A 25,889-nucleotide genomic window follows, 5' to 3' on the forward strand; every position below is an offset into this window, starting at 1 on the left:
AGCCCAAAACCGGTTACCATTCCCGATAACCGGTTTCGGGCTCCGGTTACCGCGATTGACGGAAATAAAAAAAAACACCACCTGCCCGCCGGCGAGGGAAGGTGGTGGCTTGTCATTGAGGGGATATGGTGGATCATCGGTCAAGGTAGTGGTGGTTGTCGCCGGTCGGAAGGGGTGGTGGTTGTCGAGGAGGAAAAATAGGTGGTTAAATAGTAAGGGCATGGTTGTCCACTTACCAAATATTGGCGGTGGTGATCATTTTGGACGGTGGTGTTTAGCAATCCACATGTGAAATTGTTAATTATTAGCAACAAACAGTAATTTCAGTTTGCTAACATCTTAATATTACATTTTTCTTGTCATAGGATTCATCGTTCAACACAGGGCAAAGCAGGGGCGCTGGAATATTCAGAAGCTAATAATACAATCGACTTGGTATTTGCTACTAATAGACGCAAAAGTCGTGCGGGCAATGTAAGTGGAATTCCATCCCAATTGGTGGTGATCAATGAGATGCAATGCAGCCAGATATGGAGCCTACAGGTAGTTCTTATATTTGCTTTTTCATTCATACTACACTCATACACAATCCTATCATCACACTAATAGATTCTTATTCTTATCGTTTGCAGCTAGCTTTAATTTGATAAGACCTTGGACATTCGTCAAATAACATTTGCTCGTGAGTTATTGAATGTGGAAGATCAACTAGATGCTCACATTATAGTTCACCACATGTCAATGAGTGATTTGTTGGAGATATCAGCAGAGCCTAATGAATTGGTGTTTGATATTGGACAAACTAAGAGTCAAGGTTAAACCTGGAATTCAAGATGAGGGATGCGTATCCGCAACTTTAACCTGGATATCACGTTCGGGCGCATGTATAGTGTCTTCCCCTATTCATTTCTATATTCAAGTATAGTGTATAGTGTATAGTGTATACTGATAAGAGAAACACACTTGCAATGTAACACTTTATTTTGGTGACTTCATGTGCTTTTAATTACATATGCACTTATAGGACTAATACATTAACATGATATAGCAATAAAATAAATAAAACATATCCATCACACCATACAGGTCAACTTACTTTTGACTCACAATTCCATTATACTTCATAATAATTAGTTTTAGATTACGCTTTGAATGTTTTTCTTTCTTGTCTAACTATTTCTTGAAAAGAGACCATCACTTGGAAGCTAATTTAATTTTTGTTACAAAATTTCAGCAATACTCCTGTAGAAGCTATGAATCTGTGATAAATAAAGTCACATAACCCCATATGCTCATAATCAAGAGATTTATTTTGTATCCTCTTTCACTTTACGTGATTAACATTTTAAATTTGTGATAACTCTGTACAACCAATGAAATCAACAAATTAATCAACAATACATCATCCAAATTAATTCTTATATAATTTATAAAAATTATCATTGGTACACCTCTGGTATTAACTTTTCTCATTGATATCATTTTTTAAAAATCCATTTTCAAAATGTACACCCAAGGTTTTGACTTCTTAATTGCCATGATTAGTCTGCCAATTAAATGTTAATTTATAACGTTCTAAATACATTTGGTTAAGTTATTAAGTGAGTGAAAAGTCTAGAATATCCTCCTTCCCTCATAATTTTAAAAAGGAAGCACCAATTTCCACCAAAACAGGTATTTTGCCACCCTATATGGCTATATATAAACTAGCTTGCGGCACTATTCAACCTCAACACTTCCCTCTGATTTTTTTTCTTTTTATTTTCTCCTGAAGTTAATATGGGTGATTCTTCTTGTTCTTATTCTGGCTGCAAGAATGGGAGGAGCATGTGGATTAAGCGCATTTACTGCAACTAACATCCCCAAGAGCTGCTAATATGAGGTTTAATGACACCATTTTCAACCCTAGCATAGCTTATGACAAGTGCAGGAATTGTGAAATGTTCTTGTGGAGTTAAAATCAGGTCGGTCACTTCAAGCAATGAATAAATTTCATGCCAGATCACTTCGGATATCTAGTCGATTTCGGGTTAAGTCACTTCAAGTAGTCATTAGGTCAAACTCAAGTCAATTACAGGTATAGGGTCAATTCCACTTCGGGGCAAGTAGATTGAGTTTAGAGGCATTTTTGGGTCACAAGTCAAGTCATCGAGTATAGGTTAATTAAGATTGCTAGGTCTAAACTTCATGCGTAAGAGAGCAATAACACGCTCCTTTACTACCCTCACAAAGCTACTCACACATCCATCCATAACATGACTGATTGTTGACTTTGAGGTTTCTCCCTTTGGTTTCAAAACAAGACTAGCTAGACAATCTACAATTCTAGGAAGTTAATATCATATACACATACAAAATGCTCCAAGCAGATTCTACCATCATGTCCTTTCTACCATCGGCACTCGTTCACAAAACTTTGATATAAAGCAGCTTGCAGTATCGCACCTGGTCTTTTCGAGCCAACCAAATGTGACAAGGGCACATTTTTGTAAATACAGTAAATAGATAGTTATGGCTCACTATGTTTTATAAAATCATTTACGTAAAATTATGATATCAAGAGTTTTCAATAGTACATCATTTTTAAACTTAATAACTTTTTTTATGGGTGGTGGTAAATACAAAGAACCAGCTTAACTTCCCCTTTTTTGTTAGCACAGTTGGGAATTTGGGATACTTGACCCATGATTGAAACCAAACAATAAAGGGAAGCAACACCAATATTTGGGATTAATATCAATACAGATTAGTTATTAATATAGTTATTGCAGTCTTTTTATCCCAAACTAATATAGTACAGTACTAAACTCTAAACATGCTCTACTCCAAACCAGATCAAAAACGGAAATCTTTCAATATGGAGCTTCCATACATAAACACTTGAAAGACTTTCTTGTGACCTGAAAAAACAAAGGTGAACTAGCTCATGAGAATAATATCATCTCCCCCTTTTTTTTTTTTTTTTTTTTTTTTTGCAGTCATTTTCAACCTTTTGTGATGGGTTTGGTTTAGCATGGAGAAAACAGACTTCGATACATATACACATGTAAGACTTTCTTGTGACCTGAAAAAACAAAGGTGAACTAGCACATGAGAATAATATATATATTTATATATATATATATATATATTTTTTTATTTTTTATTTTTTTTTGCAGTCATTTTCAACCTTTTGTGATGGGTTTGGTTTAACATGGAAAAAACAGACCTTTTAGTTTGGCAGCCTCTGACGTGGTTAGTTTGGCAAAGAATACACAGGAAGGATTCTCACGAGAGCAAACAAGGAAACGATGGTCACTGTCATAAATCATGTTAACACAAGTACACAATGAAGCAACTGGAATAATAGAAAGCCATCTAAACTTTAAAATAAGATGTTTTACCAGCCAATTTCTTTCAGCAACTTGATATAGTCAGACTCCTCCCAAGACTCGCCTTCCACGTATATCCGACATATCTACATATGGGGAAATTAGCATATATGAAACTCACACAAAAATGATGATCGGATGCAAGGGAAAAAAAAAAAAAAACTGGGGTCAAATGTGAAAATCAAATTAGCTGTGTAGAATAAAAATAGAAGATATTCAATGCCCAGTCGAGCAATTTTTGCAGTATTAGGTCGGATAAGAACAGAAGGGCACTAGATGCACTAGAGCAAAGTTTTTTTTTTTTTTTTTTTTTTTTTAGTAAAGGCTAGATGCACTACTCTTACCACAAAATGTACAAGACACCTTAATATTGCAAATCCTGACAACTTTTTTTCCAACCAAATCACTGAATGAGTACTTGCAACCAGAACTCATCCATAACCCCCATTTCCCCAAAACACGTACACTCCTGGAAGATATTAGAGATATCACCACTAAAAGGTTAACTTCTTACCACTAAAGGGTTACAAACCTCCTCACCGCCATTAGAGGAACGGAAAAGGAGGGGAAAGATTGAATTTGAAAATCAACTTTTTACCACTAAAAGGTTACAAACCTCCAAACTACCCATCACATCAAATACCTGCATAACTCGTCTCTTTCCTTACATGCATCTCTCCACAACTCTAAGGCCTAAGCCAACCCCAGACCAAGAACCAATTGACAATGAGAACCAGGGAAAGCTCTACTTCGGTACTCCCTCCAGCAAGGAAACCTTAAAGTTGCGTTTGGAATCCATACAAGTCTGATCTGTCATTCAAATTTCAGATTGAAAATTTGTAGGTTTTCAAGTGTCTGGAATTATGAATTATCTTTGGTTAGGGAAACAAAGATCACGTAAGACAGGTGTGGGTTTGCTGACTCCCAAGTTTGAGAATCTTTTATCTTCACTAGGGTGGTTTCAACATTGGTACGGCTCGGTCAAATGACAAGTCTGAGCATCACATATGAACACACAGCACATGGACCATTTTGGCATAACGTTGCTATCAAAATCATCAAAAATATTCAAACATAATAATACATATAACAGGCATGAACTCAAACCTGTGGTTCACGAGTACATTTTTCAGGACCCATATCTGTGACATGAAAAAAAAAAAAAAAATTAGGTCAATATAGAGCCTACATGACAACCAAGGTGACATAACAACAACAGGTTAAGCTTACCTAGCCATAGGCCTGTATATAAAGATTAATTCAGTATTATCAAGTAACCATAATTGGCATTAAAATAGTATTAAATTTATCCCACTTTGCAACACATTGTATAGGTTTTCAGTGTACTACAACCGCAAATGATCCGAGAGTTAATCCATGAACTCATCATACATTCATACAAATGGCGTAAAAATTAACAAAAACATCCTTTTGTTAAAGGGGAACGTTCGATTTTTTGTGGTCAAATCTTGTACACATGACTATTTTTTTTTCTCCACTACAACACCTATTAGTAGAAGTACACTATGATAATCTTCAAAAAGTACTGATAAAAATAAATCTAGTAGGTTACAAATTGTAACTCAATGAACACTGAACAAAACTTAGATGGCATTAGAAAGACAAGCCAATTATGGCAACAAGTTTGACATATGTTAAGTAGTTTACTAGAATGGTTTTTCTTAAAAACATAAATTTTAAATAAAAAACACACACGGCTTAAACAAGAGTAGCATGATTTTGTATTTGCATTAGTAACCAAACAGTGTAACAAGGACCAATGACTATCTTATGTTGAGACTAGTCTGCTAGTCATAAAGACAGAACTATACAGTTTGATGACAAAGTATTAAATAACTATACATAAAAAAATTATTATGTAGTGACGGACCTACAAAACTGTGGTCAGTTAAAGCTCATATAATTTTTTTAAAAGAAATACTAGTCCCAACTACCAAGTTCCTAATGAGAAGAAAATAGTACAGAGTTCTTAACTTTCCCAAGTACACCAATTCACCAACAAATATCATTATACCACATAACCCAACTAACCAACTTTAATGGTGTGTTTGGATAAAGAAATGGGAAAGAAAAGAAGGGGAGGGAAGAAAGATGAGTTTTCTTTCCAAATCTCTCCATTGTTGGAGAGATTAATTTCTTATATTTTTATACTTCCATTTCTCTCCCCTCCAAATCCTTTCCTTCCTCATTTGTTATCCAAATGAAAGATAATCAATCCCCCCATTTCCCTTCCCTTCTTTTCCCTCCATTTCATTCAATCCAAACAAATTGTAAGACATAAAATCAATAAAAACATCTTCAAGACTATATTTCATTACAGTGTAGAAACTCATAAAGAATCCTCAAGAATTAGAAATTAAAATATACCAATATGCAATTTCAAAGTAAAGAAGCTTCCAAAACCTTTGTCCAAAAAAATAGAAATAAAAATTAAACACTCACAGCTCCAACCAAGATGATCCACAACCAATTGTAAATCAGAGACACTTTCATTTTCCGATGATCGATCGCTTTCCTCATCAGAATCTATTATCGGGGACAGATAGCTCTGGATTTGCAAAATTTAACATCATGCAGCAAAAGAGCAGAAACCTTTATTAGCAAGTAGATATATTAATGTAAGCAATAAAAGAATTTGTAGTGAAGGAGAATCAACACTTGAGCACTACTTCAAAAACCTGCGTAGGCATATTGATCAAAGTACATAAATTAAATGTCATTCTGAGAAGGCTCCCACAAGTAAAAATATGAGGAACATCTACCTAGAGATAGCAACATACCGAACCGAACTCAAACATGGCTGGACTAAGTTTTACTTTATTTATCACGTTTGAACAAAAACAGAACTCATCTCAAACTAAAAACCTTTTAAGCTTGGCGTCATCAAAATGATCAAACTACACAAATTAAATGTATAATCCTAAGAAGGCTGTTGAGTTCAGTTAACACAATTGACGATAGCGAGGATGTATGACTAGCTTAAACATTTAATATGTGTGTGTGTGTTGAAGGGGATGTTAGAATTAGTTGAGGGAGGCCAAATATGACTTGGCCTGGGGGGGGGGACATAACATTAGAGGTTGGATTTACCAAAAGATGAACCAAATACAAACACAACTTCAGACGTACCTCTTCCATGCCAGAAGTAGAAGATCCTGTGAAGATAAGCTAAGGTGAATAAGTTGGGTATAAAGATCACAAATCCAAAGTCAAGCTAACTCTAATTGTAACAAAAATGTCAGTCAGATTGTAGAACATGATGCATCACAAAGTGTAAGCACATATTACGGAGTATCAACAACAATAAACTTGACCAAAAGCATTATAAGATAGTTCCTCGTCAATAATTTGCATGCATTTATTTTCCCATAAAAATCAAAATGAATAACAATTACCTGTGTGCTAATAAAAGGTGTGTCTATAGTACTCGATATCCAAAAGTAAAATTAATTATTCAATAAGGATCAATCTAATATAATATGGCATTTATCAGCAAGAATCAATGATGCAGGAAACATAAAACATATAATCGTAATTAAATCACCTCTGTAAGCTAGCTCACCTTTGCCTTTAGAAGGTGATTCTGATTCATCAGACAAGGCAGCATCAGAACAAAGCATCTCTAAAGAACCAGCTTTAGCCCTTTTGTCGGCACCAAGGGGTTGCAGTATTAGTTTCCGTTTCCGATCCTCCTCTATGATTAAAATCAATTATCAACATCAATAGGAATACAGTAAGTTTAAAGATTAAATGCCTCCGCCTCACCTTTGCCATGTAAGTTCTTGGAAGAAGCAGCATTTCGACGTGGTTTTGAGTCCAAGACTGATCAAACCAAACCAAAATACACGAGTAAACGCAAAAAATAGGAAAGTGTATTATAAAATTACAAAACTCCTTAAAACGATTGACTCACAATAATGCGCTGGACAACCATAGTGACGTTCAAATTCATTCATCTGCACAAGTATAATTATTTATTTTTTAACAATACGTATCAGATAAATTAATCAATCATACAAAAACACTAAACACATAGTTCCAATTTCAGTTACATTCTAACATTAAAGAAATCTTATCAACCAAATTTGATTCAATTACCAAATTAGGTTCCAATTTCATAGTTCAATTCTAACATTAAAGAAATCTTGTCAACCAAATTAGGTTCGTAATCTTAGGGGCATTTGATTCAATTATCAAATTAAGCTAGCAACAAAAATCGCTTGTTATAATCTTTCATAACCTTAGTAATTAGAACCAATAGTTCAATAATCCAAACCCTAAATCAACAATAGTGACAATTAAATTGAATCAACAACAAAACCTAGATTGTGAAATTGATATTCGATGAAAATACAAAAAGAAACACCTTACCTCAGAAGCTGCTTTAATGGAGGATAGAAATATCAGAGGTCGCCTACGTGGAGTGCGCTTCAATGGAGAATTGGGAAATAGGGAGAATGAAAGGACATATCACATATGGGTTCATCCGTCTTTTTATAAAGTCCGTATAATTATGGCCTAACGTAGAGGTGATCAGAAATCGGGTTGGGCCAGGCCCATGCATACAATCTTGTGTCCAAAATGGCAAAATAGTGTCAGGCTTCTTGGGTTAAACCATTAAAGCGGACAATTCAGGCCTTCTTTTTTTTTTTTGTTGGGTTTTGAACTTAATAACACTTGTTTTCTCTCAAAAAACTTGTTTAATTCAACTTATTTTTACTCGTACTTATTTCAGAAAAATAAATTCAGATCAGATTAAATATTTTCAGGTCAGGTCAGATCAGATCAGAAAAAATAAGTACAAATCATATTATTGTTTTATATGCGGTTTTTATCGCTAAATATCTCTAATATTGTAATAAAAAAAATTATGAAATTACATATTAATAAAAATACACATTATTACGTGTTTCAAACAAAATACACATTATTACAAATCTAACAACACCACACATGATATATTGTTTCCTTACTGACTATCGTACATTAAAAGTCAAAGTTTGGTCAAATCATATCATATCAGATCAGACCAGACCAGACCAGATCACATAAGTTCATATTATATCAGACTAAATCAAATAAGTTCATATAAGCAAAAATAAGGTGAACAAAAAAACCCTAAATCATCTTTGGCATTGCCCAAACCCACACTTTTTCGAGTCGGGTCATTGACGATCACTGAACAATTGTCACTACCTTATAGGTAATTCTAAGTTTCTCTTATTGATAAACAAAAGATGGTACTCCATATTTTAAAGAATACTCCATATGTTTTATCATTTTGAATTTTTTTATATATATATTTTTTATTTTAATTTTTTTTTTGCTGCTCATGAGGGGCCAAGCCCGGGGAAATAAAAAAGACTAAACAGAAATAAAACGTGGCAAAGCCACTCCTACAATGTCTTCATGCAAGATACGTCCTAACTCGATATAAGGGAATTGAATCAACTCTATTTTGTTGTTTTGGACGACACCTTGATTTGCTAGCCAATCCGCAGCTCTGTTTGCTTCTCTGTAGATGTGAATAAGTTGCACTTGCTAATTACCTTCTTCAATTAGCTTCTTGCAACTCTGAATGATGTGAAAACCCTGTCCTCGATGAACCTCTTCATTGTTTAAAGCTGCCAGAACACTCTAACTGTCCATTTGGACTTGTATTTTAGCAGCCCTCATCCTTTTTGCTAACTGTAAGTCATATTCAACAGCATTTAGTTCAGCCATAAAAGTATTGCAAGCTCCTATCTTTATAGAGAAACCATGGAGGAGCTACCCTGTGCTATCCCGAATTAAACCCCCTCCACCTGCAGGCCCCAAAGCTCCCTTGGCAGCCCCATCAGTGTTTAAGGCTAGCCAGCCTGATGGTGGAGCTAATCATTTGATATATGCCTCCCTTCTTGCAGCCACAGGCCTTTGCACATTAGTAGCATCATCCCCCAAGATTCTCCAAACCTCCTCAAATCTGGCGAGCAAAAATTGATTGATATCAAAAGGGATTTCCTAAGTACTATCAAAAACCACATTGTTTCTCCAACATTACAAGAAAAATCACTTTTCGTAGCGATTATACATTCGCTACAATATGCAAGTATGTTTGTGAAATAACTAAGGATGTCGTATGATTTTTACAATCACCATGGTTTTCCCATATAAAATCGATACGGAAAACATAATAATACATATCCACACTATTTTTACACATTTATATAATTTTGAGAAATCGTATCATTTACAATCGCCACTAAATCCTAAAAATCGATACGAAAAGTCTTTTCAACACTAGATATATAAATATTGTTATGACAAAGAGTACATAAAATATGTCATAGCTTATTGGTGAAACATTTAATATAAGAGTTTGAGGTTGCATGTTCGAATCTTGTAAAGATCATATGCATGTTTTTTTTTTTGAAGAAAATGAGTTAAACATTTATAGCGATTGTAATCGCTACAATAATCACCACGATTGGATGTAGTTTTTCATATCGATTATTGAGACCAACCCCAGCGATATTGAAAACCACTACTAAAGGCTAAGGCAACGGGGGATATTGTATCGAATGAGCATTCGTTGGGAAAGTTTTTTGTTGCAATTACAATCGATACTAAAGGTTAAAATAATCGCTACGAAAAGGTTATTTTCTTGTAGTGCAACGCCAAATCCACCAAATAGTAATAGTGAAGTAAGTTGGCCAAATCTCCGGAGAAAGATCATTCCTACTCTGAACTCTGATATTAGTTGCAATCCATTGCCTCAAATTGCCTTGAAAAAATGATGGTGAATGGGCAGGACCACCCACCTGCCTCCAAACCTCCCTTGCAGCCTTACAGTCACGCACAGCATGTAAGGTTGTCTCCTCATGTGTGCTGCAAGTCTTGCACCAAGGGTCATTAGTAATGCTTCTTTTGAACCTATTTGCATTAGTCATAATACGGTCGTGCATAACAAGCCAAAGAAAGACCTTTGCGAGTTGCTGAGCCTTCAATTTCCAGATCAGATTCCAAGTGTTGTCATTAGCCAAATTGTCATCTTTTCTGATAATTTCCATAGCAGATTTGATAGAGAATTTGCCATGATTCGAGCCACCCCAATACATCAAAGCACCCATACTTGGATCTTTTCTAAGCGCATGTGCTTCAATCAATTGGAGTATGTCTGTTGGTAGCAGGTCAGCGAAGACCTCCCACTTCCAGCCACTTTCCTCATCCCAGAGCTCCTCAACGATAGCACCATCAATTTGATCAGGTATATTACTAATAGCAGCAGCACGGAGAGGACCAGCAATTACCCAATTATGATCCAAGAATAATGTTGTAGCTCCATTGTTTACTGCCACCCTTAAACCTTGGGAAATAAATTTTGCATTTTCAGAGATTCCTCTCCAAACATTCGACATGTTTGATTTAGGTTCAAACATGTCGATATCACATCGACCTTTGCAGTACTTCGCCCTTAAGACACGAGACCAAAGAGCATTAGGCCCAGTTAAGACTCTCCATCCCAATTTTGTCAAAAAAGCAGCATTTATTTGTCTTGCAGATCGAATAGCAAGGCCACCTTGATCTTTCGGCTGTTGCAAAACTTCCCAAGAGAGTAAGTGAATTCTTCTTTTTTCTTCATCTCCTCCCCAAATGAACCTTCTAGTTCGCTTATCAATATCATCACAAATAGTACGAGGTATCTTAGCCGTTTGCATAGCGTAAGAACTCATAGTAGTTAGAGTTGTTTTGGCCAAAGTAATACGCCCTGCTAGAGAAACATACTTCGATTTCCATCCCGCAAGCCTCCGATCAATCTTTTCACATAAATAAGAGAAAGTGTCTCTAGTCACTCTACTTGTAAGGGTCGGCATCCCCAAATAAGTACCCAAGTCAAGTGTTTCATCGATGCCTAACGCGTGACAAATACCAACAATTTCATCAGAATCCATATTCTTTGAAAAATATACTCGGGACTTGGGGTAGCTAACCTTTTGTCCCGAGGCACTGCAAAACCGAGCTAATACCTCTTGTATTATGACAGCTTGATCGAAAGAGGCTTCAGCAAAGAGAATGATGTCGTCAGCAAAACACAAATTTGATAATTTTGGGCCATTTCTACTTGCATAAATCGGCTTCCAAAAATTCCCAATGATAGATTCTTCAATCAATTGATTTAACCGTTCCATACATAACACAAAAATGTAAGGTGAGAGAGGATTACCTTGACGAATTCCTCTTTCCGGTTTGAAGGAACTTGTTGGCTCACCATTCCATAAGACTTGCATAGAAGAGGTGGTAATACACTCCATAATAAGCTCAGTAATAAGAGGGGGGGACCGGATTTCATACAAAGTATCACGGATAAAATCCCACTTCAATCGACCATAAGCTTTCTCGAAGTCGATTTTAATAGGCATTAAACCTTTTCCACTTAGCTTATTCCGCATAGTATGTATGACCTCTTGAACAATGACAATATTGTCCGTTATTTGTCTTCTGGGAACAAAACTAGTTTGTGTGCAAGAAGTGAGATGAGGCATCATTGGTTTGATTCGGTTCACTATATTCTTCGTAATAATTTTGTATGCCACATTACAAAGACTAATAGGGCGAAATTGATTAGCCAACTCCGGAGTATCAACTTTAGGGATAAGAACAATGAAGGTATCATTCAAATTTTCCGATAGGCCCTTTCCATTCAAAGCATCCAAAACGACCTTATACACATTTTCTGCCACTAGGTCCCAATGTTTTTGAAAAAATAGAGCTTGAAAACCATCCGGTCCCGGAGCCTTCATAGCACCCATCTCGAAAACCACTTTTTCTACCTCACATCTAGCAAACGGCCGCGAGAGCATGTCCCAATCTCTATTTGTGAACTCAGGAAAAATATCCGTAAGCATAGGGAGGTGTACGGGATATTCTTCTTCAGCAAACAGATTTTTAAAATAAGAAACAATATTATCTTGAATTTGTTCCTTCTCATAAAGTCAATCTCCATTCGCATGCTCCTTAATAGCAGTAATATTATTTCTCCATCTCCTTGCAATAGTGTTAAGATGGAAGTAGGATGTGTTACGATCCCCATCTCTAATCCATTCCACCCTCGATTTTTGGTACCAAAGTAATTCTTCTTGCTCGAGTACCTCATCAAGCTCCTTACGCAATTTGGCTTCAAGTTTTATTAAGTCACGAGATTTTTGCTCTGCCAAACTTTTTTGCACCCCTGAAATTCGAGCTAGCAGATTTCGTTTCTTCTTAAAAATATTATGGAACACGTTTTTATTCCATTCCTGCAAATCCGAAGCTACTCTTTTTAATTGTGGAATAAGAGGCCCCGACTTATCCCACTTCTCCTCAAGAAAAGGCCGAAACTGCTCATGAGTAAGCCAAGCTTCCTGGAACTTGAATGGCTTATTAATAGAGGAAATAGGATCAAAGCCATTCGGGGAAATCAATAGGGGACAATGGTCAGATTGGACTGCTGGAAGATTTTTCGCTGCTGCATTTGCGAACCTTAGACTCCACTCACCATTACATAATGCCCTGTCAAGTCTGGCACTGGTACGAGTATCAACAGAATTTCCCCTTGCCCACGTGTGACTAGGGCCACTGAATTCAATTTCTAGAGGCCCATATCTTCAACCCATTCATTAAATCTAGCCGCACGCCTCGAGGTTTCAGGACAACTAGAGCTTCTCTCGTGACTAAAACGAGTATCATTAAAATCCCCGGCTAACATCCAAGGTTTATTATGAGTAGCCGCAAAGTCTTTTAATTCTCTTCAAAGATCAGTTCTTTTGGTCGGATCCGGACTAGCATAAACGGCAGTAAAACACTACTACAAAATGCTTATATTCTCGACGCATTGTCCTCGACGCTGAGAATGACCGTCATAGATAAATTAAGTTTTCCGTGTTTTGTCGACGCTTTAAGCGTCCTTTGACTTTCTCGTCAATTTTCCGCGTCGAGCAGCATTTATAGTCACTTGCCCTGCACGTGATAGTATTGTAGTTAGCATGTTAGGGTTATCTTCTTTCAAGCTTCATTTTCAACCGCCACCCTCTCATAGTCTCATCTTCTCTCTCCCTTTTTTTTGAAACAATCTCATCTTCTTACTAAATTACTGAAATTCCAGTCTTTGCTCCCATTATATGTCCATTAAATTACTCAAATTTCTTTTTTTTCTTCCATTTTCTGTCCTCACAAGATCAGAAATTCTCTAGTCAGGTATTTATCGCAGGTTCAATTTTTTCTTTTCTAGATCTCGTTTTTCAAGCATAATTGAAGTTAATCGACAATACAATTATTTTGGGTCTTCAATTTTCGGTTGTTTACTCTTTTTTTACACGTTTTGATTTGTTTTATGGTGTAATTAATTAATTTGGTATTTTGATAGCCTTCGTTGCAGTTCTTTATGTTGGGGTATAAATCGTATAATATATATGTGGCTGCTCAATTAAAAAAATGTGATAGAGGAGGGTAATTCGCTATTCGTTCCTTGTTTAATCTAATGCATACCTGAATCTTTAAAATCGCAGACGAAGAAGCAGAAGCTGTTCTCATTGCAACACCATTAATCTGTAAGTTTTTCTGTAAATTTCTATTATAATAATCAAATCAACAACTTGTCTCCAATTTATCTGAATTGTGAAAATTTTTGTAATTCGATTTTTTCAGCTATACGAATTGACAAATTTAAGGGTTTTCTTGCATAAAATTTAAGTTGACATATGAAGAATTGTGCATGAAATTTGAATTGACTAATTCAGGGGATTTATTTGTGATTTCTGTTAGCGTGATACTGTTGCCAATTATTATTAATTTTATGTGTAATATATATCATGTAGATGTGCTTTATAGTGTGTCAATTTCCCCAGTTTCCTAATTCCTTACTTTGCAGTTTTAGGAATCTAGCGTTTAATTAGTTGCAAAGTAGTGTTAATATTTGGGACAAACATGAAACAATAATACTTAATAATTTGGTCATCATGTTTTTATTTGAGTTTGTCCTTCCCTCTAATTTTTTTGTTTGTCTGATCCTTCTTCCATGTTTTGTTATGGTGTAGTGAATTAATTTGTTTAGGATTTGTCATTCGGTTGTTGTAAAATGAGTTTGATTTAGCGTGTTTCTTGACAAGTTGTTTTTTTTTTCATTTATTTGATTGTGTCCTATTTCTTAAGATTGATTAGGATTCTCCTATATAAATACGAAGTATATTTCTTTCTAGGCACTAGTATAAATGCTATTCTAATATGTGAATTTTATTTAAAATTTTGAGTGCGTATAGAATCTACAAGTTATACTTTGCAAGCTTATACTGACAAGATTGTATATATCGATTTTAGGTGCTTATAGAATCTACAAGCTACATTCTTAATCTCATATACAACTGGAATCTCTTTTAACTATATTTTGTTAGTTAAGAAATCCTCCATGGTTAATTTTTTTTTTCTATGCGAACTCCAATTCTCTTTTCTACTAATATTTGATTTGAACTTCTTAAGTTAATTATGCTCTTAAAAGTAAACTAGCTATCCTAATCATAACACAATAAACTTATATTGATAAACAGTCATACCACAATTGGTGCATTCTCAACTTAGCTGAGATAAACTCATTTTTCTTGGTATGAAGAGTTCTTGATGAGTTGATGTTAGTTCTCTCTCTCTCTCTCTCTTTTAAATATTGCAAAATTATTCAGATTTAATGTTATATTCTAAAATACTCAGCTTAATAATTTTGGTGATATTGATGTGCATTGCTTTTGTTAGCTATGTAGCTTGTTTTGAATGCTTGTTTGGTCCAATTGTTTCCACTCATATGTTCCTATTGCTCTGAGTTTTTATTAATTTGTGGTTGTGTTTTGCTTTTGCTAGTTTCTTATGCTTGAATACCCTTATTCTAAAAAAAAGAGGGTGGCTTCTAGTTATTGCCTTATAGTACTTGGTGTCGTTTCTTTTAGTAATTGGTATTTCTATTACTATTTAAATTTCTATCATCAGAGTTTAATTGCTAGTTTCTTATGCTTGAATACCCTTATTCTGAAACAAGAGGGTGGCTTGTTATTGCCTTATAGTATTAATGCATATTTGTATTACTATTTTAATTTCTATCTTCAGTTCAAATGACTAAATTACTACTCAAAACTGATGTGATGCTCCCAATACCATCACTTTTGGTGCTTCTTCAGTTCAAGGTTGATTTCTAACATAGATATTTGCCTAATGATTCAAGAGGGGGATCCTTCCTGATAAGATAACATGTAATTTGTTGTTTAGACCTTTGGTTTTTAATTTTTTTTTTCTATTAATGTGCAACTGTCAACTATAAAGGCTTCTTCTTTTATAGGCATGATAGTAGTGAATTTATCAAACAAGTTTTAAGTACTAGGCTTAGCCTTGATGTTATTCATTTGAGTTTGCTGAAAATGTGATATTTTGCATATAGTAATTTTAGTAATATTGTGCTGTAACTATTTAAAAGTTGTACATGTTATCATTTTGGCTATCTAGCTCTTTTTTCCCGGTATTTTATCTTCTAGAGTTGCGTTCTGCATACTAATGAGTTAAAGACTCAATTTGAGCCGATGAGTGTGAGATATAATTGGTTGTGTGGGGATATCTGAGTGGAATATCCCATGTATTGTCTTGGTAATGCATCTCCACTATTCAACTATATTTCTCATCGATATTTCTCAATATCCTTGTTCCTTCTTAACACCTATAGCACCAAATTAGAACAATAAATTGTAGAAAGATTGATGTTGTTGTTGCAGGATGCTGATCACACTGTTGTCGCTCCACCTTGTGTTGTTGCTCCACAATATTGTTGCTGATGCTGTTGGTCCATGATGATGTTGTTGTTTGTCTTCCTAGTCCACACTAAATCACTTAGTTCCTACCGAAGGATCTACAAACATCAAAAGGTGTGCTGTGAATTCAAGGCCAACAATGATTCGAAACAATATGAACTTTGTTTTACGCCCCTTGCAAGCATATTAAGGAGCAGCTAATTGGAGATCGATTGATGTTTTTTTTTGTGAAGAAATGAGCAGATTTTTACCACTATGTACTAGTCATGAATGAAGTATAGGTTGGAATTATATTTCTTGTACTACCTAATAGAAAATTCATTACAATGAGATATTGTACATGTACTATATTTATATGCAATAAAAAAAATTGGCTTAATTTTGTTGTGTATATATTGTTAATACTAGCATAGTAGTAAATTTTTAGTGTGAAATAATTTTTTAGGTAATTATATTCTAGATATTTGTAAAGATTCCTGACAAAAAAAGTCACAAACAATGAGAATATAGATAGAAATAAGCGTCGCCAAAATATTAAACATCTAATATATAAGAATATGGACACAATAAAGCGTCGCCAAATTTAAAGTTTTAGACAAAAAAAAGTGTCGATAACTTGAGAAAGTGCGCCAAAACTGCAAATTTCGACGCTTCGTATAAAAATTTGGACGTCTTATAGCGTCGAGATTTGCGACGCTTTTTTATGACGTCCAGTTTTCTCGACTCACGTATATTCGACGCTTTTTTGAAGCGTCAAGAAATATATTTTCGACGCTTTTTAGCGTCGAAAAATAGCTTGAAAAGCGTCTAAAAAGGACGGATTTTCTAGTAGTGAAATACCAAGAATGAGAATGAATATGTAACTATTATATATATATATATATATATATATATATATATATATATATATATATATATATATATATATATATATATATATATATATATATATATATTCAATATGACAATGAATATGTAACTATTTAAATTTAAATAACATTTGTTTAAATACTAGTAAACATTCATCATTATGCGAATGATCATAAACAAAACTAGAGTAATCTTATCTCAAGACTAAACCCTATAGTAGATCTAAGGTACGAATGTAAATGATCACATACTAACATCATAATGAACATTTATCAACATGAAAATGAACATATACCGAAAAGTCATTTTCAATATAAACTAATTTAAATCTCAGTAAATCTACGAAAACTCAACTAATTTAGAAAATTAGGACAATTATACTCTATACTTAATTTTCATTGGTGAACAATTTCATAATTCCTTATGATTTTTACATGTGTAATACAAAATTTGTAAATTCTATAATAAAATTAACTAAAATTTTCAAAAATAGCACAAAACATAGTAGATTTTAATCATTTTTGCATAAAAGTAACTGTAATAATAGCATATTATGTTTCAGAACATATAATATCAAATAAAAATTGAAAAGCTAAGGTTTATACACAAAATTGTATTTTTTTTTACATAACAAAATTGTGAACAAAATACTTACTCTTTCTTGGAATGTTGTTGCAATTGAAGAATTTCTTCGCGAATGTCAGACATTTAAAGTATTTTGAAGTAAGTTGGAGTAATTTTAGAGTGATATTATTCGAATCGGATTTTTTGGTTTTGATGAGAGAGAAAGTGTAGAAAATTGATGAAAAAGAATGTTGTAGAAAGAGAAAATGATTTGACATAGTTTTTTTTTTTTTTTGTATGTATATATATGTAGGGTAAGGCCGTACGGGTGGTTAATTGAAGTTACCATGGTTAGTGGGTAATTACTGTGCGATTAGTGGGGGGGGGGGTGGGTTGTAATTTATCTTTTAGTGGGGCTGTGGGGGTAAAGGCTATATGGTTATTTTTAATTTATTTTTTTATTTTTTTTAAAAACAAGGCTATGGTTATTTAGTTGAGGGGGTGTAGGTAATTTTGTCTAAAGGGGTGTAGGCATTAATAAGAATTACACGGTTGCTCATCTAACCGCTAGGTGGGATACGGGTTCTAGTGATGAATTTATTTGTACGAACTCTTTGAGGAAAAGCTTACACGGACCTTGATTTAATAAATTAAGTTTCCTGTGGTGGTCTTAAAAAAAAAAAAATAAAAAATTTGTCAAATAATTTCCATAAATCACCCAACGGCTAAAATTTTTTAGCAACTAAACTCTTTTTTAATTACCCAAAATCACCTCCAAAACATTTCAAAATGACAAAAACAACCTTGATTAACCACGTGTCAGTTTTTCATTAGGTAGGGTTCAAGCTAAACAGAGCACAAAAACCCTAATTTCTAACTTTGTTGCCCAGTTTCTCTCTCCTCTGTTCTGTTCTTTTCTTTGAAGAGGGGGCCTCTGCATAAACCGTTTTTAGGGTTTTAGGATTTCCAGTTTTAGGGTTTTTCGAAGGAGAGAGAAAGTGAGCAGCTGCAGCATCAACAACAAAAAATGGTGGCCGACAAAGGGAAGAAATTGAAGGCTACTGACAAGAATGATGAGGAGAATGCTGAACAGATCGACAGCGAACTTGTACTTTCCATTGAAAAGCTTCAGGAAATTCAAGATGATCTTGAAAAGGTTCGATTTTTATGTCCCTAATTTGGTTTTTTTTTTTTTAAGGGTTTATGAGGGGTTTTTGATGTGGGTTTTGTGTAATTAATTAATTATGTCATTTTTGTTTAAATATGTGTTTTTGTTCTGGTTTTTGCTTGGAATTTTGATGGGGTTTTGTTTTCTGTTGATGGGTATTTATGATTAGCTGATTTTTGTGTGCATGTGAATTGTTTGGAAGTTTAATTGGCTTGATTTATGTGGAATTTGTGCGCAAATTAACTACTTATTATCTGTATAATCGTTTTGTTTGCTTAAACAGGACAATTTGTTTAATGATGTTTATGTGGGATTTGAATTTATACACATAGGAAATGATTCGATTCGTGACAGGGTTGGAATTTTGATTGATTTATTTATTTTTTAAGAAAATTTGTGAATCAATTGATTAATTGATTATGATTGATTAATTAGTTAGTGAATTTGAATTGGGTTGGATTGGGGGACTATATGAGTAGGATGACCATGAATTAATATTCTGAATTGTTATCTTTGTTTCATGGAAGCATGCATTCATTTATTTTATGTTCATGATTAATATTTGAGTTATTGGGATACTATGATATTCCAAAGAGTCATAAATGTGTCAAGCTGGAGGGGTCAATATATTTATACTTTTGTATCCTTTTTATTCGGTTTTGTAATAATAGATATATGTCTTTTTAATGCTCTTTTAACTTATAGGAAAATGTTCTGTTTCGATGTCTTCGATCATTGTTCCGATGTGTAACAGTGAAAGAATCCCATTTTAGTGTAGATCACTGACTAGTGAGGTAGGCTACACGCTACCTTTCTAAGCACCCACCAATTGAGGTTCTATATTCTGAACTGGTGCTTTGTAGTTGGTAAATTTAAAACTTTTGGCTGTGATCTCGGAGCAGCAGCGAATACTGTGGTCTTTTCAGAGATATGTATTCCATCAATATGGTCTCAAAACAAGAAGCTAATTCCTCACATACTTTCCTCAGAATCTCAGATAGTAAGATTTGAACAAGTGCTACATAGTTAGTTTGCAGAGTATACTGCTAAATTAATGTTACTAAAGCGTGAGTAGAGAAATCTACATGATTGAATATGCATTTATTAACTCACAATAACAATTTGGTCATATGTGAGCATTAGCCATCACGTGGCCTACGCCAGCAACAGTTAAAAAAAAATTGTCGTTTTTGATGTTATTGATTGATATGAGTGGTGTTATGGAAACCTTATAAAGAAAGATGCTTGTATTTATTTTTCCAGATCAATGAGAAAGCTAGTGATGAAGTATTAGAAGTGGAGAAGAGGTACAATGAGGTTCGAAAGCCAGTTTATGATAAGAGAAATGAAATCATAAAGTCCATTCCAGACTTTTGGTTGACTGCTGTAAGTACTCTACCTTTTAAAGTCTTTTTTAGACCTCTAATTTATTTATTTTTTGTATAATTTCCAGAATTTTGCCTTGAAAAAACCCTTTCTAATCATTACTTTATAATTTATATCTAATGCTAACTTATTTTATATGCTGGTGCAGTTTCTTAGTCATCCAGCTCTAAGTGAGCTAGTGACTGAAGAAGATCACAAGGTACCTATTATCATATAACTTTCTGGAAATTTTAACATGTTTAGATACTTCAAAGGCAAATAAAAAGATGAGGATCATTGAGGTCTCTTAAGGATCTCAGTTTCTTTTTAGAAATTTTGTAGAGTTGTTCATTTCAATTAACTTCATTCTGCTGATAGGTTTTCAAGCATCTAACTTCTATCGATGTAGAAGATTCTAAAGATGTGAAATCAGGATACTCCATCACCTTTGTAAGTACTTGTGAATCATGTATTAAATGTGGCGTTGATTGCATAATGTCTGACTTCTAGATTATATCCATAAATCTCATCTCTTATGGAAAGTAACTAACATCTGTAATATCTTCTGTGTTGCATCCAGAATTTCAGCCCCAATCCTTATTTTGAAGATACAAAGCTTACCAAAACATTCACATTTCTTGATGAAGGGACTACTAAAGTGACTGCAACTTCCATTAAGTGGAAAGAAGGCATGGTAATGTCCTTTTTTCATCTTTCTTCTAAAGGCGCTTCACTGCTTAGTATGCCTCTGACTTGATAATTAACTTTGTTGTGAAAAATGTGTGCAGGGAATCCCAAATGGTGTAGACAATGACAAGAAAGGGAACAAAAGAGCCCATATTGAGGAAAGGTAGATTTTCGTTATATGACCTTCAGCTGTACTCTTAAACTAGCCTTTTAGTTGTATTCTGCCTGTTTTTTCTGTTGAGCAGGACACTTGTGGCTTTACTACTCCAGCTTTCTGGTTTTCTTAGATTGTTACTGGTTGAGCCATTAAGAGTGGTAGACGTGGTTTGGGGGATTAGTCTCTTAAGTGATGTCTATGTGTCTAAGCATCTGTGTGACTGTGTGGATGGTCTTAAGTGCAATGATAGAGTCTTGACTTGGTAAATGGAAAAATCCCATTGATGAAACATTTATGATCAAGATGGTGGATTAAGGTCAAGGAGGAATTTTTTGCTTTGAGAAGTGGTCTACCCAAGTCACTCAAGCAGTCTGCTTGGCTTGGCTTGGCTCGGCTCAATAAGCTGATCTTTTTATGGTTTGATCCCCATTCTTCATGAGGCAATATTAATTTTCTATACCCCTATTTGAACTTGATTGTGTTTTGATTGATGGGTCTAGTTTGATGCTTCCTTGGCTATTTAGTTGGGAGGGATTCACACTCCTTTTGGTGCTTTATAATAACTGTTTAGTCTTGGGTGTATCAGTGTATGATCACTAAATTGGCCTTGATGAAACTATGTTTTTAAAAGTTCACTTTGATTTTTTTTCATACCTTTGCAGCTTCTTCAGCTGGTTCAGTGAAACTCAGCAAACTGATGATGACATCCATGACGAGGTAACGGGGTTATTTTGGTGGCCTTTTTTTATCAGTTTGCCCAGAATAATTGAAATATATCAGTAGCTTCTCTCTTTTGGAACTGGCAACTTATGATAGTTAGATGGTACATATGCAGGTCGCTGAAATCATCAAGGAGGACCTATGGCCTAACCCTCTCACGTACTTCAACAATGTAATATTTTAACCTTCATTATGTTTTAGTTTTGTTATTTTTAGGCTAAATTTGATGATGTTTGTACATATCATGACTTAAAATGTGCGATTTGATTTATACTATAGGAGGCTGATGAAGAAGATTTTGAGGCTGAAGATGATGACGAAGAGGTAAATTTATGACATTTAATTTTATTCATCTTCTTCATTGAATTCTTGCTCAGCTGTAGAAATATAGCTTATGATGGTTGCATGAGCGTGATAAGGTGTACAATATTCAGTGTATAAAATGGCGTGCCTAGCCGCTTAGACTCTAGGCAATTAGGGTAGAACACCTTTTTTGCTTTAGGCGAGGCGCATGAGGTGCACCTGAGGCGCACATAGACAGATTTTTTAACTTGTTTTATATTGTATGCCTCACGTCAAAGAAGCGCACCCAAAGCGCGCCTATCTTACTCCTAGACCCAAAATTGTTCACATTCCATATCGTACTTGACCCAGCCAAAGCTATCTTCTTTATTATCATTCATTGAGAGGGTGTTTGGTTCATAGGATTTAGGTATGAAGAAGTATGGGTTTAGAATGGTTTAAACTCATACCATAAATTGTGTGGTGATTTTAAGAGTTTCAAACCCATACTTAATTTTATTTTATAATTTTTTCAACCCATACCTCTTTAGAAACCTTGGGGGGGGGGTGTTTGGCTCATACCAGTATATTTAGGTATCAAATCAAATCAAATAAAAGGAAAAAAAATCCTCTATTCCATAATCAAACCAAACATAGTGTGGTTTTGTCATTTATTATTCCAGAGCTTACATGCCATGAGTTGTTAATTATGTTACTTTTGGCTGTGCATTCTATGTTTAGTTACATCATTTAGAAGCAAGAAATTTGGGTGATGAATCAGGGGACTAATATTTTGTTGACAAATTAGATTCACCAATGTACATGTTTGGTGACTATTGTCAATAGGAAAGGGATAAAAGAGAAGAAGACAAATAAATACCTTGAATTCCTTAATTCTTTCTTAATGATTAATTTACCAAGAAATAAGAATCCCCTTAATAACAAGTCGACAACTCCGGAACTCCCTGATTATACTGTCAACCCTATAATGTTTGTGCTCGATTCACCGTAACCATCTTCCACCTTCCTCTCAAAAAATAATTTACCTTAAATTCCTAAATTGTCTCACTGATTATTTTACTCTAAATCCCTAAATTGTTTCTCACTGATTGATTTACCCCAAATTAGTTTCTCACTTATTTATTTACCAAGACATAAGAATCCCCTTAATACAAGTCAACATCTCCATGATTAGTTGATTACTGTCAACCCTTGTCATTTATGTACTCTATCCACTTTAACCATCTTTCACCTTCCTCTCACACTAATCACTTAAATATACCTTCTACTTCGTAAGTTCTAACCCAGTCGTAAACTGAAAAGGGTTGAATTTGTACTATTGTGGAGTGTGTACTCTGGTTTCAGATATAGAACCCTTGACCACCGTGATCGAATTCTATCTCAAAAGCCTAATATTGGAATCACACCTACAAAGCTTTTGTCTCACTTATACAGGGCTGCCTCCCCCACTCCCCTCTCTCTCCGTGTGTGTATATACTGCGATGGATAGACATTAATATGCTAAGTGTTCTTGGCTTTAGAGGGTGAAGGGTAAAGAATTACACAGCAGGGTACAATCAATAATATAATGCATACTGTGAAAATCTAGACAATGTTGTGAAATTGACTTTTTTTCTTAAATGTGATAGGGTAAAGAAGGCTCTGATGACGACGATGATGAGCAAGATGATGACGAGGATGAAGAATAATAAATGTAGCTGGTGGTGGATGGGCCTTCGATTTGAAGATGCTATTGCAGATTTTGCTTTGCTTTGCTTTTCGGATTACTATAGCTTTTTTTGTAAAGTGGGTTATTAGTTGGGATGATAATGATGAATTAATAGGTTGGGAAATGACAAATTGTGGCTTTTATTTCAGTGTTAGCTCTGCTTAATTTAAATAGGTATCCGCCTTCTACAGTAACATATCGGGGTTACTAGTCTTGTCTGCTATCTCGATAATATATATGCAAGCTTCTGATGCTGATATATTTTTTCTGTGCTCTTTTATTTTTTTTGGTAATTTCCTTAGATGTCTTTGTAACTGTGCTAGCAGGACTGAACTGTATGTCTGTATGTCTCTGCATACAGGCTATTCAGCATACTTCATGAATGAAAAAGGATATGATGACGATGAGTGCAAGAATGGTGTGTTCTTTTTGGCGTGGCGATTATTGGAGCGCAGGTCTAGCCGTGTAGGTGATAGTTCTCTAGCTCTCTAATCACCCGACTTGTGAGATTAAAGCTTGTGATATTATTTTTTAAGTGCTCTATAGCTATCTATTCTACTCTCCAGGTAACACGGTAACCACGAAATCGATGTTCATTTGGTGAGATATTTGAGTGTACTTATATGAACTAGGCTGATGGTGTAATTTTAAGTTTTGAACTTAAAAAAGTAAGCAAATTATAACTTAAATTTGAGTATTGAACATATATATGCTTCACTTGAAGTAAACAAACGATTTCACCCACAAGTTTGGACCAAAACAGTCTGTAGAATTTGCCATGAAACAGACTCCATTGCCATCGAGAAGAATGGATGAGAATGAAGAATGACTTGAAAAGTTTACCTGTTGTATAAGTTGCTCATTTGGGCCTATTCTGCTGCTCATTCAAACCAGATGAATAGTATGATTTTTTTTCCTTGGGTATGCTTAGCTCTTTGTGTACTCGGAAATAACTAAGAATTTTAAGCCGGAATTCTTCTTGACGATCCGATACCAGGTGACCAATGTCCAAAGGTGGCAAGCATCACTGCATCATACTCAATTGATAGGACAAATAGGCAATAGAGACAATAACAAATAACAAAGAATTTGTGTTTTTACATTTTCCATGTGTTAAAGTCATATAATGTTTACCTCGTAAAATGAAGTACTAAACTTGCTTCTAATACGTAAGCACAATTTGATGCCTTTCTCTTCCAACCTAACATTTCCCCTGAAGAAAATATAATTGCATACACAATGCAACTAAAATGCCCTTCAATCCTTCATCTTGTATTTGTGCTACCTTATCAAATTACTCCCTCCGTCGCATATTACTCGTAACAAAGGAATATTTTATGTCTCACAAAAAATACCCCTTTGTTGCAAGTAATTTGTAACGGAGAAAGTATTATTTTCAGCATTCTACGACTTAAATTAAGGCTTGAGCAATATATGACCATCTTTCCTACGCCATACTCAGGCGATCCTCAGTTCCTTGATTTCACCTTGCTCCCTAACATCACCATTGCAACATGTATGCCACAATTGCACCTCTTTTGATATGAGAATAAACGTAAAGTGATGCTTGGCATTCTTAACTAAGCAAGTGTTAGAGGTCAATAAACTATATGTGTGCTGCTACCTTATTAAAGCAAAAGTCAAGATCCTTTGCAAAACCCCAAGCTTGAGAATCCTATATTATCTTGAGCTATATATTTATGACCTAAGCGTTTTAATTTGGTCATCCATTGATCGTGCTCTAAGATAATGAGATTGTAATACGAAAAAATAACAACGTAACTTAATTGAGTAAAAATAGAAGATATGGTATTGTAAATAGGATTTGCATAAGGTAAATTTGTCATATTGTCCTTGGTGGAAACACTAAAATACCCTAATGTCAATCTTTGACTAAATCTCAAGACAACCCACCTAAATCATCCCTATAAAACATATTACATTGTCAATTCTTACAAACACTCAACAATAACCTAATTTTTGAGGTCTTGAATCATAATAAATTTAATCCTTTGTTTACCTCATACTTCATATTAACTCAAGCGTTCGATTATTAAATAGGTTTTTTCTTAACATTATAAGGCTCACTCGATCATACATGACATATTCTTGACATATACTCGATTAAGTTAATTCTCTTCTACTTTCCTTCATAATT

At 34.5% G+C, this 25,889-nt stretch overlaps 3 protein-coding genes across 5 annotated transcripts; 1 reads left to right on the plus strand and 2 right to left on the minus strand.

Moving 5' to 3' along the window:
* Positions 1-2,708: 2,708 nt before the first annotated feature.
* LOC145588925 (uncharacterized) lies at positions 2,709-7,860 on the minus strand. The gene is made up of 10 exons (XM_081645514.1): positions 7,764-7,860; positions 7,306-7,348; positions 7,158-7,214; positions 6,955-7,086; positions 6,522-6,547; positions 5,835-5,940; positions 4,479-4,513; positions 3,384-3,457; positions 3,209-3,297; positions 2,709-3,064 (listed from the first exon to the last, which is right to left on the minus strand). The coding sequence occupies exons 2-10, from the start codon at positions 7,346-7,348 to the stop codon at positions 3,009-3,011; spliced, it is 618 nt and encodes a 205-aa protein (XP_081501640.1). The 5' UTR covers positions 7,764-7,860; the 3' UTR covers positions 2,709-3,008.
* Positions 7,861-12,364: 4,504 nt separating this feature from the next.
* LOC145576677 (uncharacterized) lies at positions 12,365-17,767 on the minus strand. Its single transcript, XM_081634400.1, has 2 exons — positions 17,715-17,767; positions 12,365-12,986 (listed from the first exon to the last, which is right to left on the minus strand). The coding sequence occupies exons 1-2, from the start codon at positions 17,765-17,767 to the stop codon at positions 12,365-12,367; spliced, it is 675 nt and encodes a 224-aa protein (XP_081490526.1).
* A 715-nt stretch (positions 17,768-18,482) lies between these two features.
* LOC145601858 (NAP1-related protein 1-like) lies at positions 18,483-24,439 on the plus strand. 3 transcript variants are annotated; one of them, XR_014104456.1, is made up of 11 exons: positions 18,483-18,779; positions 20,055-20,177; positions 20,326-20,376; positions 20,535-20,606; positions 20,737-20,850; positions 20,945-21,006; positions 21,663-21,717; positions 21,821-21,892; positions 22,000-22,044; positions 23,652-23,905; positions 24,093-24,439. XR_014104456.1 is itself a non-coding variant. In XM_081657939.1 (10 exons), the coding sequence occupies exons 1-10, from the start codon at positions 18,651-18,653 to the stop codon at positions 23,709-23,711; spliced, it is 783 nt and encodes a 260-aa protein (XP_081514065.1). In that variant the 5' UTR covers positions 18,483-18,650; the 3' UTR covers positions 23,712-23,990. The 3 variants fall into 3 exon arrangements, 2 of the variants coding, with proteins under 2 accessions (XP_081514065.1, XP_081514075.1); XM_081657939.1 differs by lacking the exon at positions 24,093-24,439 and having other exon boundaries at positions 23,652-23,990; XM_081657949.1 differs by lacking the exon at positions 24,093-24,439 and having other exon boundaries at positions 18,486-18,779; positions 21,836-21,892; positions 23,652-23,990.
* Positions 24,440-25,889: the final 1,450 nt, after the last annotated feature.

Source organism: Chenopodium album, chromosome 2 (genome assembly GCF_948465745.1).
Source record: "Chenopodium album chromosome 2, dcCheAlbu1.1, whole genome shotgun sequence".
NCBI classification, from domain to species: Eukaryota; Viridiplantae; Streptophyta; class Magnoliopsida; order Caryophyllales; family Amaranthaceae; genus Chenopodium; species Chenopodium album.

Bases quoted from the DNA above. Each gene is read 5' to 3' on its own strand.
- LOC145588925 (XM_081645514.1), bottom strand. From the start codon at position 7,348: ATGAATGAATTTGAACGTCACTATGGTTGTCCAGCGCATTATT. The intron at 7,215-7,305 runs GTGAGTCAATCG...TGGTTTGATCAG, and splicing joins TGGTTGTCCAGCGCATTATT to TCTTGGACTCAAAACCACGT. The intron at 4,514-5,834 runs GTGAGTGTTTAA...TTCATGTCACAG, and splicing joins GGATCATCTTGGTTGGAGCT to ATATGGGTCCTGAAAAATGT.
- LOC145576677 (XM_081634400.1), bottom strand. From the start codon at position 17,767: ATGTCTGACATTCGCGAAGAAATTCTTCAATTGCAACAACATTCCAAG. The intron at 12,987-17,714 runs GTAAGTATTTTG...AATTGAATTCAG, and splicing joins CAACAACATTCCAAGAAAGA to TGGCCCTAGTCACACGTGGG.
- LOC145601858 (XM_081657939.1), top strand. From the start codon at position 18,651: ATGGTGGCCGACAAAGGGAAGAAATTGAAGGCTACTGACAAGAATGAT. The intron at 20,377-20,534 runs GTACCTATTATC...TTCTGCTGATAG, and splicing joins TGACTGAAGAAGATCACAAG to GTTTTCAAGCATCTAACTTC. The intron at 20,851-20,944 runs GTAATGTCCTTT...AAATGTGTGCAG, and splicing joins TTAAGTGGAAAGAAGGCATG to GGAATCCCAAATGGTGTAGA.